Source organism: Pantherophis guttatus, chromosome 4 (genome assembly GCF_059756535.1).
Source record: "Pantherophis guttatus breed Tessera chromosome 4, ASM5975653v1, whole genome shotgun sequence".
Classification (NCBI taxonomy): Eukaryota; Metazoa; Chordata; class Lepidosauria; order Squamata; family Colubridae; genus Pantherophis; species Pantherophis guttatus.
In genome coordinates this window covers 17,241,743-17,258,121 of record NC_142066.1, presented here as the reverse complement: position 1 = coordinate 17,258,121, position 16,379 = coordinate 17,241,743, and the positions used below count along the sequence as shown (strand labels likewise).

Sequence of the window (16,379 nt, the reverse complement as noted above, 5' to 3'; positions counted from 1 at the left end):
TACAAAAATACAGAATTGCTAAACAATCTCATGTTTTTAATTTATATAGCAGAACTACTTCAGGAGCTACATAGATTATGTCTAATTACACTGGTTGCAATTCAAGTTGCTGGATTTCACCCTTGAAGCTAAGCATGGCACAGAACATGGTAATTATGGACCAGTGATGGGTTAGAAAGATCTTCCAGGTGAGACATTAGTTGAAAACTGAGTTAGTGCACACTAGAATAGGCCACGGATCGACTTTAAAAAACTGAGGTTCCAGAAGTACATAGATCACACATTCTAGAGAAGGAATCTCAGGTTGGTGCAGATTTTCTGACAAGATGTAGATTAAGTCTTTGTAAGGTGTAGGATGAAAATGGACTAAATACAGTCACTTTAACAGGTCACAACAAATGACTAGCAACTAATACCTTTTAGCATAATATGCTAAAAGCAAGCAATTAGGTTTCATTCAAGGGATACAGTGTTAAAATCAGTTTCATTTTTTCATTAGTTGGTCCTTCTTATTCAGATTAGGTCTCAGAACAATGATAAAGCATTTGGGGGAAAATATGCACCCCAGTAATCCAGCTGCTGAAGCCAAAATGGAGAAGATCTCAACAGCCACCATGTATTTTCCCTTGGTACTCAAATAGGTGGGAACAAATAACACCCAGACACTGCAAAAGACCAACATGCTGAAGGTGATAAATTTGGCTTCATTAAAGGTGTCAGGCAAATTTCTGGCTAGGAAGGCCACAGTGAAACTGACAGCAGTCAAGAACCCCAGAAAGCCAAGCACTGTATAAAACATGGTGGTTGAACTTTCGTTACATTGTAGAACAATTTCTTCAGCCATGGAGTGCATGTCAGAATCTGGGAAGGGAGGAGAAATTGTGAGCCACACCACACAAATGCAGAGTTGTGTCAGGGAGCAAGATAGGACAATAGAGATAGCCAGCCTTTTCCCCACCCATTTTCTCATTTTGGATCCGGGCTTGGTGGCCATGAAAGCAAGGACCACTATGATTGTTTTCCCTAATATACAAGAAATAGCTACAGAGAAGATGATGCCAAAAGCAGTTTGTCTCAAGAGACATTTGACTTGGTCAGGTTCCCCAATGAAGAGCAAACTGCAAAGGAAAGAGAGCAGGAGAGCAGCAAGAAGGCTATAAGTGAGGTTCCTATTATTGGCTTTCACAATAGGTGTGTCCTGATGTTTAATGAATATCCCGAGCACTGCAGCTGAGATGACAGAAAAGGAGACTGCAATCACTGCCAAAGAAATCCCCAAAGGTTCTTGATAAATTAAGTAAATTATACGTTTTGGAAGGCAACTATCCTTATTCTTGTTTGGATATTGATCCTCTGGACAAGGGAAACAGTCATCCAAGTCTGAAAAAGAAACCATTCATAGAAACATTATCTTATCATTTCATTTTCAGTATATTCCAATTTTACAGCAATCTGTAGACTTAATGAGCTCCCAGTTTGAATAGTGGAATGGCCTTTATTTGGTTCTGCCCTTGAAAACCATTTCAAAAGCAAAGTGATTTGCATTTCAAGGGACATGCTTTTAACTCACCTAGTTCTATTACTCTGCTTAAGCTATACTGGCTCCTAGTTGCTTACTCTATACAATTCAATTTTCTGATTATCACCATTAAATCCCTGGATGTTACTGGGTGAAATTATAGGTAAGATCACATTTCTTCAAGAAAGAATAATTCAAATCTGAGAAATCTACTGATACTTCAAATTAGAAGAAATTGGTTTTATCACCGAGTAGCTCAGTGAAGTACGAAAATAATTCAAATGTTTCATTGTTTCACATCAGTGTGATGTGAAGCTCAGGGTTTTCAATCATCATGTTTATTAAAAATATAATTTATATTTATTATATGTTTGATACATTGAATATAATCCTTTGCTTACCAAATTGGTCAGCTATCTTCCCTTCTGGACATACTTTACAGTCATAGCAGCAGAATAATTTTCCTTCCACTTTCATCTTGCTATGGCCAAGAGGACATTCCCTGTTACAGATGGAAAGAGGTAATGCCTGCTCGTAAATAAAATCAGAATTCATAGAAATAATTTATTTTTGGTGGATTGTCCTTTTCATTAATTATCCATATGCAACTTCTAAGGATCAGTTTTAGTCAATGTACCAGATGCTGATGTGGGAAAACCTTTAACTTGAGATCCCTCTGAATATGCTCTCCTTGAGGTCTCCCCCCTTTTTTTTTTGTTGGTATCAAGTCAAATCAAACATCTATAATGTGGTCTTTGAACAGGCTTGATTAAAAAAGGAGTACTGTAAAATGGATAGTTTAACATAGCAAAATTATTAGGCCATGAAAAGGGAAAAATGAGACATACCTGGTTAAACATGACAGGCCAAACAGTGTCCTTGGCAGAAATGGTGAGTAGCTTTTCTGGGGGAGCCATGGGGTCAATCTTTCCAATTTGGACTTTCAGAAAGGATTTGTTTGGAAATGTGACCCAATTAAAAATATCAAACCCAGTTTCTAATTCCCCAGTGGGGCCAAACGAAATATGTTCACCAGCACTGTTGTTAAAGGAGACTTGTTGCAAAAAATGGTTGAGCTAAAGGAAGAAGAAAAAAAAAGGGGGGGGGGCGGGGAGACCAGGGAACTTGTCAGGAATCTGTCAACCCTGAAGACATTTTGAAGCACCTTCAGGGATGGCATAGTGAAGCTGTTTGCAGCTGTGGGAAAGTACAGGGGGGTAGAGATAGTTGGAGTATTACAGCCATGGTAAAAGCCTTTCCCCTGGGTAGCAAGGACGATCACACCAGGTGCTGGAGAGGCATAGATAGTTAGCATCAGAAGCTGGGACAATGACCTGATTGGAGCATATGTCGAACATTTGGACTGTAGGGAAGGAATTTTGGTTTGGGTCAGTGGTGGGATTCAATTTTTTTAACAACAGGTTCTGTGGGCGTGGCTTAGTTGGGGATATGGCTTGGCAATCATGTGACTGTGTAGGCATGGCTAGCTCATCATGTGACCGGGTGGGCGTGGCTATGTGCATAGGGACTACTCAGAGGGCTGAAAAAAGTCATTTCTGACTGGGCCTTGCACTTTTGACCGGTCCTCACACTTACGACCATCCTCACATTTATGCCCGTGCAGCTTTCTTAACAACCATGTCACTCATTTCACAACTGCTTCTCTTCACCATGGTGACAAGATAGGGCAAAAACATAAAATGTGAGGACAGTCGTAAGTTCGAGGACTGGTCAAAAGTGCGAGGACCAGTCAAAAATAACTTTTTCAGCCCTCTGAGTAGTCCATATGCACAAAAGGACTACCCAGAGGGCTGAAAAAAGTGATTTCTGACAGGTCCTCGCACTTTTGACCAGTCTTCGCACTTATGACTGGTCATCATTTATGCCCGTGCAGCTTTCTCAACAACCATGTCACTCATTTTACAACTGCTTCTCTTCACCATGGTGACAAGATAGGGCAAAAACGTAAAATGTGAGGACAGTCGTAAGTTCGAGGACTGGTCAAAAGTGCAAGGACCAGTCAGAAATAACTTTTTCAGCCCTCTGAGTAGTCCCTATGCATAAAAGGATACAGCAATAGAGAGGGATGAAGGAAGGGAAGGGAAATTAGAGTAGGAGTGAGGGTAAGACAGAGAGGCAGAGAGGAGGAGAAGGAGAAAGGAAGAGGAAGTAGGGAGGAGAAGAAGAGGGGGAGGAAGAGAAAATAAGAAGAAAAGAAAAGAGAGAGGTGGTAGGTTTGAGGAGAAAGATTGCTGTACAATAAAAAAAATGAAAGGGAAGAAAGCCAACCCCCCAAAAATATAAAGATATTAAGATAAAGAATGAATTGTTAAACTTTAAAGAATAAAAGATAACAAATATGAATAAATAACAATAATTAGAAACACACATACAAACATACAATGTATTTTCTTTGAACAGAGTATTTGGCCGGTTCACAAATTTAAACAGTGTTTAGTCATTTCAATTAAATTTACAATTTCTATATTTCCTTTTTGCCATATTTATTCCTCATCTATTTTTGTAAAAAACCAATATTACCCTTCATCCTCATCTCTAATCTTAATCAAATTCAATTTTTCCTTTCTATTCTATATTATACCCCTTCCCATTGTCATCTATTTTTATATCCATCCTCACATTGGTTAATTATGTAATATTAGTTGTTTAATATAAATTCAACATTTTAATATAAATCAATTAGTTATATAACTATCTTTTTTGTATATTAATCAATATGCACATGAATATTCCAATTATTTCCATGCAATCCAATTTCTTACAGATCAATTAATTATATTTACCAATAATAATAAACCAAATAATTTCCCCCATATATTCCTCCAAACCACAACTTAACCATTTCTGCTTTCAGAAATATACGATTAATAGTATCTCAATTATTACAATTCCCTAATTAAATAGAGCTTTTTTTCTTTTGTGTTTTAAAATCCTGAACTCTCCTGTTTTTCCCTAAATTTCCCATTATTTGCACCTACCATTTTTGGTGAGAAAAAAAAAAGAATTCTGCCTGCCTAATTTTCCAACCTTGCAGCAACAGCAAAGCAGTTTCAGTTTCTTGTTTCAGCATAGCTAGGGGGAAAAAAAATTGCTCCAGGACTCTTTGCAAGGAAGCAGCAGAGCCCTGAGCAAAACAGCTGAGACAAATCAGCTGAGAGCCGGGAGGCCGATAGAATCAAGGGGCTAATTAGCCTATGCTGAAGCTCCATGGGCCAATAAAATTAAAAAAAAACACCGAACCCTTTGTTAAATTGCTGGCTCGTCCGCCCCTCTCCCACCACTATTTATTGGCAATAAATAGTGGTGCGGAGGGGCGGGGCAAGCCAGCAATTTAACAAACGGTTCGGCTGCACCACTGGCTATAGGGCGGCCCTTTGAAGCCCGTGGCAAGAATTTGAAGTTTTTTTCCTCTAGCCATCAGCTGGAACTCCGGAGGCAGCAATAGATGGGGAGTGGGCGGGGTAAGCAAACGGCAGGCGATCCAACAGAGCAGAGAGTGAGGGTGAGTGAAGGCGTGGAAGCTGCTTTCTCCATCCTGCTCTCTTGCGTCCAGAGCCAGTGGGGAACCATGTGGCAGCCCACGTGGATCCCAGGCAGCGGAACTCAGGCTAGGGAAGGGGTGGGCAATTGTGGCTCTTTTACAACCTGTGGACTTCAACTCCCAGAATTCCTGAGACAGCCAAGCTGTCTCAGGAATTCTGGAAGTTGAAGTCCACAGGTTGTAAAAGAGCCACAATTGCCTACCCCTGGCTACGGTAGGCTGGCGCCGCATGGGTGGGAGGCGGGGCGGGGCGAGGGGCGGGCGAGCCAGCAATTTAACAAACGGTTCAGTGTGCTGCGGGGTCAATAAATTACAAAAAAACACCGAACCGTTTCTTAAATTGCTGGCTCGCTTGCCCCATTTATTGGGAATAAATAGTAGTGTGGAGGGGCGGGGCAAGGGGCGGGGCGAGCCAGCAATTTAACAAAGGGTTTGGCCGAACCCCCTAGAACCCCCAGAATCCCACCACTGGTTTGGGTGGGGAAAACTCTGGAATCTTCAGAGTCAGGTTTTCCCCAGAATTGCCAATATGACTTCTCTAATAAAGGAGATTATTCATGGACCTAGGGCAGGTGTTGTGATCTCTGCTTTGGACTCATTACTTGGAACCCTGACAGAATCTTTGAAGGAGATGGGAAAATTTCAATTGGTTTCTTTCAATTTGGTGCAGGCTTAATGAAATTAAGCTATTCAATTTTGCTCACACAATTTCAACTTGAAAAGAAATATATTTTTATTAAATGCATTTTCTACTCTCAGATGAAAAATTGTCAGATGAGAATTCCAACAGAAAATCAAGAAAGGGATGGATCTGAGAAATCACTTTGCTTTGATTGAGCATTTCAGAAATTGTGAATTCAGTTTTCTGCCATAGAGAATAGGCAAGATATAATTCTGAGATAGACAATTCTTGGACAAGATGGCTTTTAATGCCATAAAGGGGAATCCAGGTGTTACTTTTTAAAAAAATAAAATGAAACAAATTAAATTTCCTTCATGCAATTCGTTGACAACTTTGCTAGTCACTTGAAGCAACAGTATTCCTATTTTCATGAGATTTATTGTCATTATTACAATTCCCTTTGAATCTTAATGTCTATGGAGATTTGCAGTAATTCAAGCCATTGTGTCCCAAAGATGTTTCTTTTTTTCCAAAAGAAAAAAAGAAACTTTCTTTTTTTCCTTGAAGATGTTTTCCTTGTCATCCAAGAAGCTTCTACAGTACCTAAATTTAAGCAAAACACCTTCAAGAAAAATAAAAAAAGTTCAGTTGCCTTTCAAAAAAGCAACTTTGGGATCTTTGAATTGTAGTAACTCCAAAATTCAGCTGGTGAGGAATAATAATGCTATTCAGTAGCAAAATAGTTCTCAAGTTTCTACATTAAAAATTGTCAAATATAATGGATTTAATAAGATCCTGCACATAAAGTTTTAGACATAAAATAAAGCTGGTATGTTACAGATTCCTAACTGTCTCTACATTTATGCATTAGAATTATTTTCTTTCATTTGAAAATATTAAGTATTTCCATATAGCTTTCCTAACTCTCTGTAAAGCATTATAATAGTTAAAACAAAACAAAAACCCAAAACTTATTCTTAATTCTCCCCAAATTTTAAATTATACAGCATTACTTGCCAAGGTGATTGGAGGAAGAGCTTCCATCTCCTCTCATCCATTTTTTGACCCCCTTTGAGTTTGGAGGAGTGCATGGCCTTCAGAGCATGTGCCACAGCATAGACTGCATTGTAGACGCTGTAACTATGTCCATTCATGGTGATGTCAAAGACAGAATTAGGAAGAGTCTCCAGTTTCTCTTCTCCAGTGCAGATCCTTGCAGCATTCCCATCTGTAATATCACTGGAGAATGAACATTCAAATGCATCTTTCCAGAAATCCCTAATAAACCCATCATCTTTTTCTAAGTTTGGGTTTCTCTTCTGCATAAATTGTTGGAATCCGGTCAGCTCCTTTGAATGAATTGCAAAGGAAAGAGCACCATGAAGAAAATCAATGTGGAAGTGTCGTTGTATCAGAATAGATGTGAATTCCATCTGTGCTGTCATGATCCAAACTTTGGCCTTTCTCTCTTTTGGAATATTATCATAATTGAAAAAATTGATTATTAGTCTCAAAACAACCATGCCTGTAATTTCTGCACTTAAAATGACTGCAGTGACAGTACTCTCCATAATCACTTTGTATATTTTTTCTGCATTTTCCATCATTTCAGCAGCTTGACTACCATACATCATTTGTGGAATACATTCTATAAAGTCAAAGCAGATTCCTCTCTCTGAAAACATGGAAAGTCTCTTCTGAATGAATCTTTCTCTTTCTTCCTCAAACAGAGAAACTAACTCAACCCAGGTCCATCCAAAATGCAACAATAAGTGAAGTATTGCTTTAAATTGATGGGTTTCATCTGGGAACATCCATTTCACAAACATTGCTGTTTCAGTATTCACCAATGGAGCAGATCCATATGAGATCTAAATGGAGAAAATCAGAACATAGGAATGAAGGATCTCTTCTGAAATAATAATAATAATAATAATAATAATAATAATAATAATAATAATAATAGTAATAATCACAAAGTACCGGGATTTGCAAATTGAAGTTGAGCGACTATGGAAAAAGAAATCGTGTGTTGTCCCAATTGTAATTGGAGCCCTTGGAGCAATACCCAAAGGGCTACCCCACTATTTAGAAATTCTAAATTTGCCGGACTTGAACATTTTGACTCTACAAAAAACCACCTTACTCGAAACAGCTTACATCCTCCGATGATACTTAACAGTTCCTAGGTCCTTGGTTAGGACTCGAGCTGCTGAGCTATTAACCAGCCTCAAAGGCTGTGAATCTCACTAAAGATTAAATAATAATAATAATAATAATAATAATAATAATAATAATAATAAGAAGAAGAAGAAGAAGAAGAAGAAGAAGAAGAAGAAGAAGAAGAAGAAGAAGAAACCAACACCTCTTCTACCAGTCCCTTAATGAAAATTGAGTCCAAACTAATGTTTACTCATGTAAACAAAACTCATGGAAAAAAAACTTAGAACTTTTGGAAAGAACTGTGGGAAAACCCAGTGGAACACAACTGCCTCCTGGATCAAAGATATTCAACAAGAAACAACACGAAACAAAATGGAAAATATTGCAATAACAACTGACATGGTTGCAAAATAAGCAAAGAAGGTCAAGAACTGTAAAACTTCTCCACTCTGTTGGAAATGCAAAAAACAAAAAGGGACATACTACCACATGTGGTGGTTATGCCCAAAAGCAAAACAATTTTGGAATAAAATCAAAACCCAATTGGAAGAAATAACAGCACAAAAAAATACCATTAAGACCGGAAACATATTTACTAGATATATTCACAAACAACTACAAAAAAGAAACAATATATTTAATTACACATATTTTGACCGCAGCGAGAATCATCTTCGCACAAATTTGGAAATCAGAAGAAATCCCAACACAAGATAAAATAATATCGAAAGTAATGGAATGTGCTGAGATGGACAAATTCACTAAAGAAATCCAAGAAAAGGAAGAATTTGAATACTACCTGGTTTGGCATAAGTGGTATCAATGGCTGGAGAAAAAGAAAACCAAATAAAAGATGATCCCAAGATTTGAACCAACTCGTGTACCAAATGAGACATATTAGAGTTAAAGTAGAACTTTAAAAAATATTGTTATATAAGGTGAGATGTGGATATAGATATTGAGAAATGTAATATACTGATGTACTATCTTAGGAAATAAGTCATTATGTTTAAATGTTATAATGTTGTGTATTGTTTTATTTGTACTTTTTCTTTTTCTGTGTGTGTATGTTTTTAAAATTAATAAAATAATAATAATAAAAAAAGGTCAAGAACTGGAGTGCACCTGGCCTGGACTGTCACTGCTTTTTTGTATTTACCAGATGAGCTCTTATTTTTGAACTTTCAGACTTACCGTAGCTTGCCAAGTTCTTATCAGTAACTACTGCGCATGTCTACATTCTTTTCTTCTTCTCTAAAAACTTTTCTTTGTTCTTCGGCCAAGAGAGGTAGCTGGGAAAGCTGCCAAGATGTAACTAATTAGATTAGTAAGATGTTTTATTTTCTTTATAACAAATAATTGAGTTTTTCTTAGAAAATATATCTTCGGGTTTATTTTCTTAAAGTATACTTCAAGGGAAGGTCACGATCCATTCTCTAATCAAGGTGCAATTACCCAAAAGCAGAATGGGATTAATTGCCACCCTGACATGGACGAACTGCATGGCTACTGGCTAAAACACCTGACCAGCCTCCATTATCGCATGGCCACTCAATTTGATCAAATGCTTCAAAATACAACAAGTGAAGAATGGTTAACAGCTGGTCTAACATAGTTGATAATGAAAGATCCAGAAAAGGGCACAGAGCCAAGCAACTATCACCCAATTACTTGTCTGCCAACAATATTCAAACTTTTTACAAGAATACTGGCAAATTCAGTATTCAATCATCTGACAGAAAACAATTTGTATCCAGTAGAACAAACAGGAAATTATAAAAAATCAAAAGGAACAAAAGATCATGCTCATTGACAAAATGGTACTAAAAATGCAAAATGAAGAAACACAAATTTAAATATGGATTGATTACAATAAGGCATTACACCACAGCTGGATGAACACCTGTCTGGAAAACTTTGGAATCAGCAAAAATATTTGTACATTTTTGAAAGCAAATATGCAAAAATTGAAAACAGTTCTAACAGCAAATGGGGAGAACATTGGTGAAGTCAACATCAGACAAGGAATCTTCCAGGGGGATTCACTTTCACCACTATTGTTAATTCCATTGACAATAATCCTACGAAACACAAAACTGGTGTCAGGGTGCTTATTAATCCCATTCTGCTTTTGGGTAATCACACCTTGATTTAGAGACGTGGATCGAGACTTTTCTCTTGAAGCATACTTTAAGAAAATAAACCCCAAAGATATATTTTTCTAAGAAAAAAACTCATTTATTTGTTATAAAGAAAAATAAAACATCTCACTATGTATATAATTACATTTTGGCAACGTTCCTGCCGGCCACCTCTCTGCAGCCGGACCTCTCCTGGCAGGAGAACAAAGAAAGTTAGAAGGAAGGAAGGAATGAAAGAATGAAAGAATGCGGACATGCGTAGTTAGCTTACTGATAAGAAACTTGGCAAGCTACGGAAAGTCTGAAAATCCAAAAATGTGAGCTCATCTGGTAAATACAAAAATGCAGTGACAACTGGGATACCAAATCTCAAATCAACATGGCAAGATAAACCATCTACTATACATGGATGGCTTAAAAATGTATGTGAAAAGCCCCACTGAACTTAAATCAATACTCAACACAGTTCAACTGTTCAACAGCGACATCAATATGAACTTTGGACTTGAAAAATTTGCTATATTATCCATGCAGCAAAAAAAAAAAAAAAAAAAAAGAAAAAGCAAAAAAATAGAAGGAATAAAACTGGGAAATGGAAACATAGTAAAAGCATTAACAAAGGATGATGGTTACAAATGCCTAGGCATATTGAAAGCAGATAACATCTTGAATAGAAAAGTCAAAGAGTCAACACAAAAGGAATATATCAGGAGGGTCCTCAAAAGATTAAAATCAAAACTGAATGCTGGAAACATAATTAGAGGCATTAATACATGGGCAGTTCCAGTGATATGCTACTCAGCTGGAATCATCAACTGGACTTTGGCTGAACTGGAAAACCTGGACCGGAAAAAGCACAAACGTTTCAATATGTACCACGCTTTACATCCACAAAGTGACATCAACAGGTTGTACCTGCCAAGAAAAAGAGGGGGCAGAGGGCTATTGCAAATCCATCAAACTGTAGGAGAAAAATGAAGTTTGAATGATTATGTGGACCAAAGTACAGAAAAATTGCTGCAGGCTGTGAAAACGGAGAACATAATAAAAACAACAGAAACAAAGGCAGAATATAAGGAAAAACAGCTAGATGGAAAACCAAAGCTTTGCATGGACCGTACTTGAAAAACATTGAAGGAAAATGTGATGACAACTTTGCACAGGCATGGCTTAAGATGGAAACCATCAAGAAAGAAATGGAAGGTTTAATACTGGCTGCTCAAGAACAAGCACTACAAACTAATGCCATGAAAGCAAAGATACAAAAATCCACCGACAATCCAAACTGCTGACTTTGCAACAATAAAGTCAAAATTGTTTCACATTTAATATGTGAATGTAGCAAAATCACACAAACTAATTACAAAGCTAGACATGACCGAGTTGCTAAATTAATCCACTGGTCTTTATGTAAAAAATACGACTTACCTGTATCCAAAAAGTCATGGGAACATAAAGTGGAAAGAGTTATAGAAAATGAGAAGGTGAAGATCTTGTGGGACTTTTGAATACAGATGGATCATCACTTGGAACACAACAGGCCAGATATCACAGTTGTCGAAAACCAAAACATACAATTTATTGACACTGCAGTACCAGGAGACGCTAGAGTCGAAGAAAAAGAACTGGAAAAAATCATGAAATATTGCGACCTGGCCATAGAAACTACTTGGCTATGGATGAAACATGTCACAGTGATACCATTATCATTGGGGCACTTGGTACCATGTCCAAGAATTTCACAAAACACTTCAAGAAACACTTCAAAAAACTGCGCTACTCGGAACATCATATATTTTAAGAAGGTACTTGGTTGATACCTAGGATGCTGGCAGCAACCCGTATCAACCATTAGCACCAGTCAATGGTATTTGTGACACATTTGTAAATGTCCCGTTCACTGAGTTTCATTTTTAATGAATAAAAGAGAATAATAATAATATCCAATGCATGTGTATTTAGTTAATGAAATCTCTGAGTTTGAGTGGAATACAAAAATAGGGTGCTTAAAAATTAGTTTTAAAAGATATCTGCAATGTTGCTCATCAAGCAAAAAGGGACAGACCTTTCAAGATGTTCTTATTCATGGTTTTCCTCAAATTTTCATTTCAATGACCCACCTTTTGAATATAATAAATAGCTGATGAACCTATGATATTGATCCATTTTTTCTCTCACCTGGGGAAATTTGTAGTTCCATAGAGTGATTGCCATGCTGAGACAGGTGTTAATACGGGGGCCTCCAATGACAGCTGCTGTGTTGGTCTGGTCATCGCATTTGTAGTTGGGTATAAATTTATCCTTTGTAGATAGGAATTCCATTGCTAAATGATAAGTTGTAATTTCCACAGGATAGTGAGTAGCAATATGGAAACCAAGGCTAACATTAGGTAAAATCCCAGAATGTTCATTGATCTCCTTTACAGCAAATGCCAGAGCCAAAGTGTGCTGGTAATTATGAGTGATGAACCTTCAGTGAGAGTTAGAAACTGTCAATATATTTCTGTTTCAGAATTGGACAGTGGTTTTAATGTACACATATCAATTATACATACATACATAAGAGCCTTGGTGGCGCAGCAGACTAAAGTGCTGTTAAGTAGCACCAGCTGCCTACAATTACTGCAAGTTCAAATCTCACCAGGCTCAAGGTTGACTCAGCTTTCCATCTTTCGAGGTAGGTAAAATGAGGACCCGGATTGTGGGGGCAGTAAGCTGACTTTGTATAAAAAAGAATACTGCTTAGGGGGAGCCAAAAGCCCTACTAAGCAGGTATATACAAAAGTATGAAGGCTATTGCTTAACGCATTGTAAGCCGCCCTGAGTCTCTGGAGAAGGGCGGCATATAAATCGAACCAAGAAAGAAAGAAAGAAAGAAAGAAAGAAAGAAAGAAAGAAAGAAAGAAAGAAAGAAAGAAAGAAAGAAAGAAAGAAAGAAAAACATTAGGTAAAATCCCAGAATGTTCATTGATCTCCTTTACAGCAAATGCCAGAGCCAAAGTGTGCTGGTAATTATGAGTGAGGAACCTTCAGCGAGAGTTAGAAACTGTCAATATATTTCTGTTTCAGAATTGGACATCTGTTTTAATGTACACATATCAATTATGCATACAGAAACTTACTGTATAAATTAATGCTTATGGTTTCTTCTAGACACCTGCAACTTGGTTACTAACAAATAGACCTAGATTGTATCAACTAGTGAACACTGACCTAGTTGTAGCTACTTAACATCGAGCTAGGATAGCATTTAGTCAGACCATATTTAAAATACTTTGTTCACTTCTGGAGACCTCACTTTAAAAAATGTATTCATAAGATTGAGGGAGTCCAGAGATGGACAACAAAAATGGTACAAGAGCAGAGAGAAAACATATCAGAAAATATTAGAAGATACGAATATATTCAGCCTAGAGGGCAGAAGAAAAGGCTGACTGAAACCTTTAAATGAATTAAAGAGTGTGAATAAGGTTCTAGAAGGCAGTATTCTCAATATTAATTACAACATAAGAACATCAGGCATAATGTCACAGGAGGGAAGTTCAAAATTAATTTTATTATTTCACAGAAAGAGTAGTGGAACTATAACCATCCCTCAGAGGAGCTAGTTCTTCAGTCATCAGTAACCGAGTTAAAACTTGTTGGGGATATCACACCAGACAAAACATTTCTGCCCTCAATTTCCTATGTTTCTACCTGATTTCAGTATTATCTCTACCTTATCCGTATTTTCTGAGAGAAGGAAGCCAGCTCTCTTTTCACACCCTAGATGTATAATGGCCTAATATATGCCCTAGAGGGTTTCTCTTTTATATCTGGATGAAATGAGAGGCAAAAAGCTCAAGATTAACTAGAGAGCTTCTGCAATATTTAGATTAGTCAAACTTTTTACTTTCAACAAGGGACTTGGTTGAATGAATGAAGTTTCCTGAAGGGAATGAAATTCATATACTTTATGACTAAAATGAATAATATTCATATCAATTTCAACATCAGTATTATGATAGGTCTACAATAAAAAAAAGGACTAAATACAGTCACTGGAACATAACATAAGGTCATAACTACAGACTAGCAATACCTTTAAGCAAAAAGTGAAAGAAAATGCAGCTTTTAGGTTGCAATGTGGGGGAAGAGGAGGTTGTGGTATGAGGAGGGGGAGAAGTAGTCAGATACTTACAGGTACTGATCAAGGACTTCAGAAGAAGGAAGGCTTTGAAAAGTGATCTCATTTCCTAGAAAAAGAACCTGATAAATGATAGCAGCAATGATTAAATCTCCAGACTGATAATATTTATGAACAATTGGAAGAGGACTACTAAGTTTGCAGGTGTAGGAAGGAGAAATGCTCATCATAGTTGGGGGGAAAAGTAAAACTAATGTACTGAATATAAAAAATTCATTATAATATTTAGTCATTGTAGATATCAAACAGTATCTCCTTTCTTAACATTCAACTGAGGACCACTTATTAACTGTATCTAAATTTAAGATAATGAACTTTATCTAAAGTTAACAGAGTAACAGAGCTAGAAGGGACTTTGGAGGTTTTCTAATGAAGTATCCCAGATGAAACACAAATCCTTTTTCTCCCTACATTCATGTCTGTATTTCTAAGGAGATATTAATATAGTGCAATGACTTAATCCAAGGTCATGGTTTTTACAGTGGTTATTGGAATTCCCTTAGGATTTGGAGAAGAAGAGACAATAACTATCCTTAATTACTAATCATTACCATTCTTTGCAATGGTGGTTTGAGAAATATCAGAAAGAAACATGTTTATCATATCTCAATAGACACTGCTGCACTGCTATGAACTTTTCGAAGATGTGAAATAAAAATGGGGGAAAGAGAGTTCATGTGCACAGAAGAAAACAAAAGACAACTATAGAACAAAGTATGGAAATAGATCTGTTGAGGTCATTTTTCTGAAGAATTTTGCTTAACACTTAATACTTTGCTGAATACAACACTGTTTTTTTTTTAAAAAAAGCAATCTTAAATTGTTCTGGTTTTAAAGCTTCATTTTACTGATGAAATTGTACCACACTCAGAGTCCCTCTCTGAAGGAGATTGGAAGTAAAGAAGTATGGAACTAACAAACAAATAAATATATGAATGAATGAATGAATGAATGAATGAATGAATGAACGAACGAACGAACAAACAAACAAACAAACAAACAAACAAACAAATAAATTAATAAATTAATAAATTAATAAATTAATAAATTAATAAATTAATAAATTAATTTATGGGATCTACCCTGAAAAGGTGTACTATAACAATTATTCAGGCTCTAGAAGGACATCATCCTGGAGTGTGGAAGATGGAGTCCATCAGAAATGAGACTCTGAGATGGGAATTGAGCCTGTCAACTGAACGTATGGTTCCCCAAAGAGCACATGAGCATTTTCAGAGTGCTCCCTCTGCTGTTCTGAAGATCCTGGAGCAATCAGGAGAATGTTTGAGAAGATTAAAATATCAAAATAACTTTTGGGAGTTTTTCCTTTCCTTGCCTTTCCTTGCCTTTCCTTGTCTTTCCTTGCCTTTCCTTGCCTTTTTTTCTTTCTTTTCTTTTGCTCTAATTGTTTGTTCAATTGTTCAGTATAGAGCCTGGGACTCACATCATTGCAAGAGGGAAGGGATAACCACAGACCTATTTTTCAGTTTTCTGAAAATATGGAAATTGTATCACTCCAATACACAGGTGCCCCAAGAGCTTGAAAAAGGTAGTAAAAGCTGAAGAGATGGTATTAGTCAATGAGTTAAGATGTATCAGGCTTTCCAAAAAGAGCAGGTATCTAATCTAATCTAAATCTAATCTAATCTAATCTAATCTAATCTAATCTAATCTAAATCTTATATCACCATTTAGCTAATTCTCCAGGTTTCAGCTAGCTACATGGAGCACAGTGGCTCACATGGTTAGGGTGCTAACTTGATGATAAGCAGGCTCATATTCAAGATCAGGTTGCTGCTGCTTAGTCGCATGGGCTCTCATCACTTCCTCCATCTCCTGCCAACACAACAGTTTGAATACAGATGGCCATGAATAGATAGAAGTGTACCATTTCAGTGGGAAATTTATTGAGAACATTTCTAATTATGTCTGCCTTGCCTATGAGATCTGGAAGAATACGCTTCTTGTCTGCACCTTCTCTTAGGGAATGCCATGAGTCAGGATTTGAAGGATAGACCTTTCCAAATATTTTCTTCCATGTATGTAACAACATCGCCTGGAGATGATATGGCCCCAACCCTTTTGCAATTCAGGAAAGCCATGAATTCTTGGCTGTTCCCATAGACCTTTCAGGTTGGGATGCTGTTTCCTCTTATAATGCCATCTGATTAGTATAAGAAATGGTT

General features: G+C 37.0%; 1 protein-coding gene across 1 annotated transcript; it reads right to left on the bottom strand.

The window, feature by feature from the left end:
* Positions 1-484: 484 nt before the first annotated feature.
* On the bottom strand, positions 485-16,026 carry LOC148113799 (vomeronasal type-2 receptor 26-like). Its single transcript, XM_087893396.1, has 5 exons — positions 15,935-16,026; positions 12,186-12,477; positions 6,717-7,574; positions 1,921-2,047; positions 485-1,380 (listed from the first exon to the last, which is right to left on the bottom strand). The coding sequence occupies exons 1-5, from the start codon at positions 16,024-16,026 to the stop codon at positions 485-487; spliced, it is 2,265 nt and encodes a 754-aa protein (XP_087749522.1).
* Positions 16,027-16,379: the final 353 nt, after the last annotated feature.

Bases quoted from the DNA above. Each gene is read 5' to 3' on its own strand.
- LOC148113799 (XM_087893396.1), bottom strand. From the start codon at position 16,026: ATGGAGGAAGTGATGAGAGCCCATGCGACTAAGCAGCAGCAACCTGAT. The intron at 7,575-12,185 runs GTGAGAGAAAAA...TTCTCCATTTAG, and splicing joins GGAACTACAAATTTCCCCAG to ATCTCATATGGATCTGCTCC. The intron at 1,381-1,920 runs GTAAGCAAAGGA...TTTCTTTTTCAG, and splicing joins GAAGATAGCTGACCAATTTG to ACTTGGATGACTGTTTCCCT.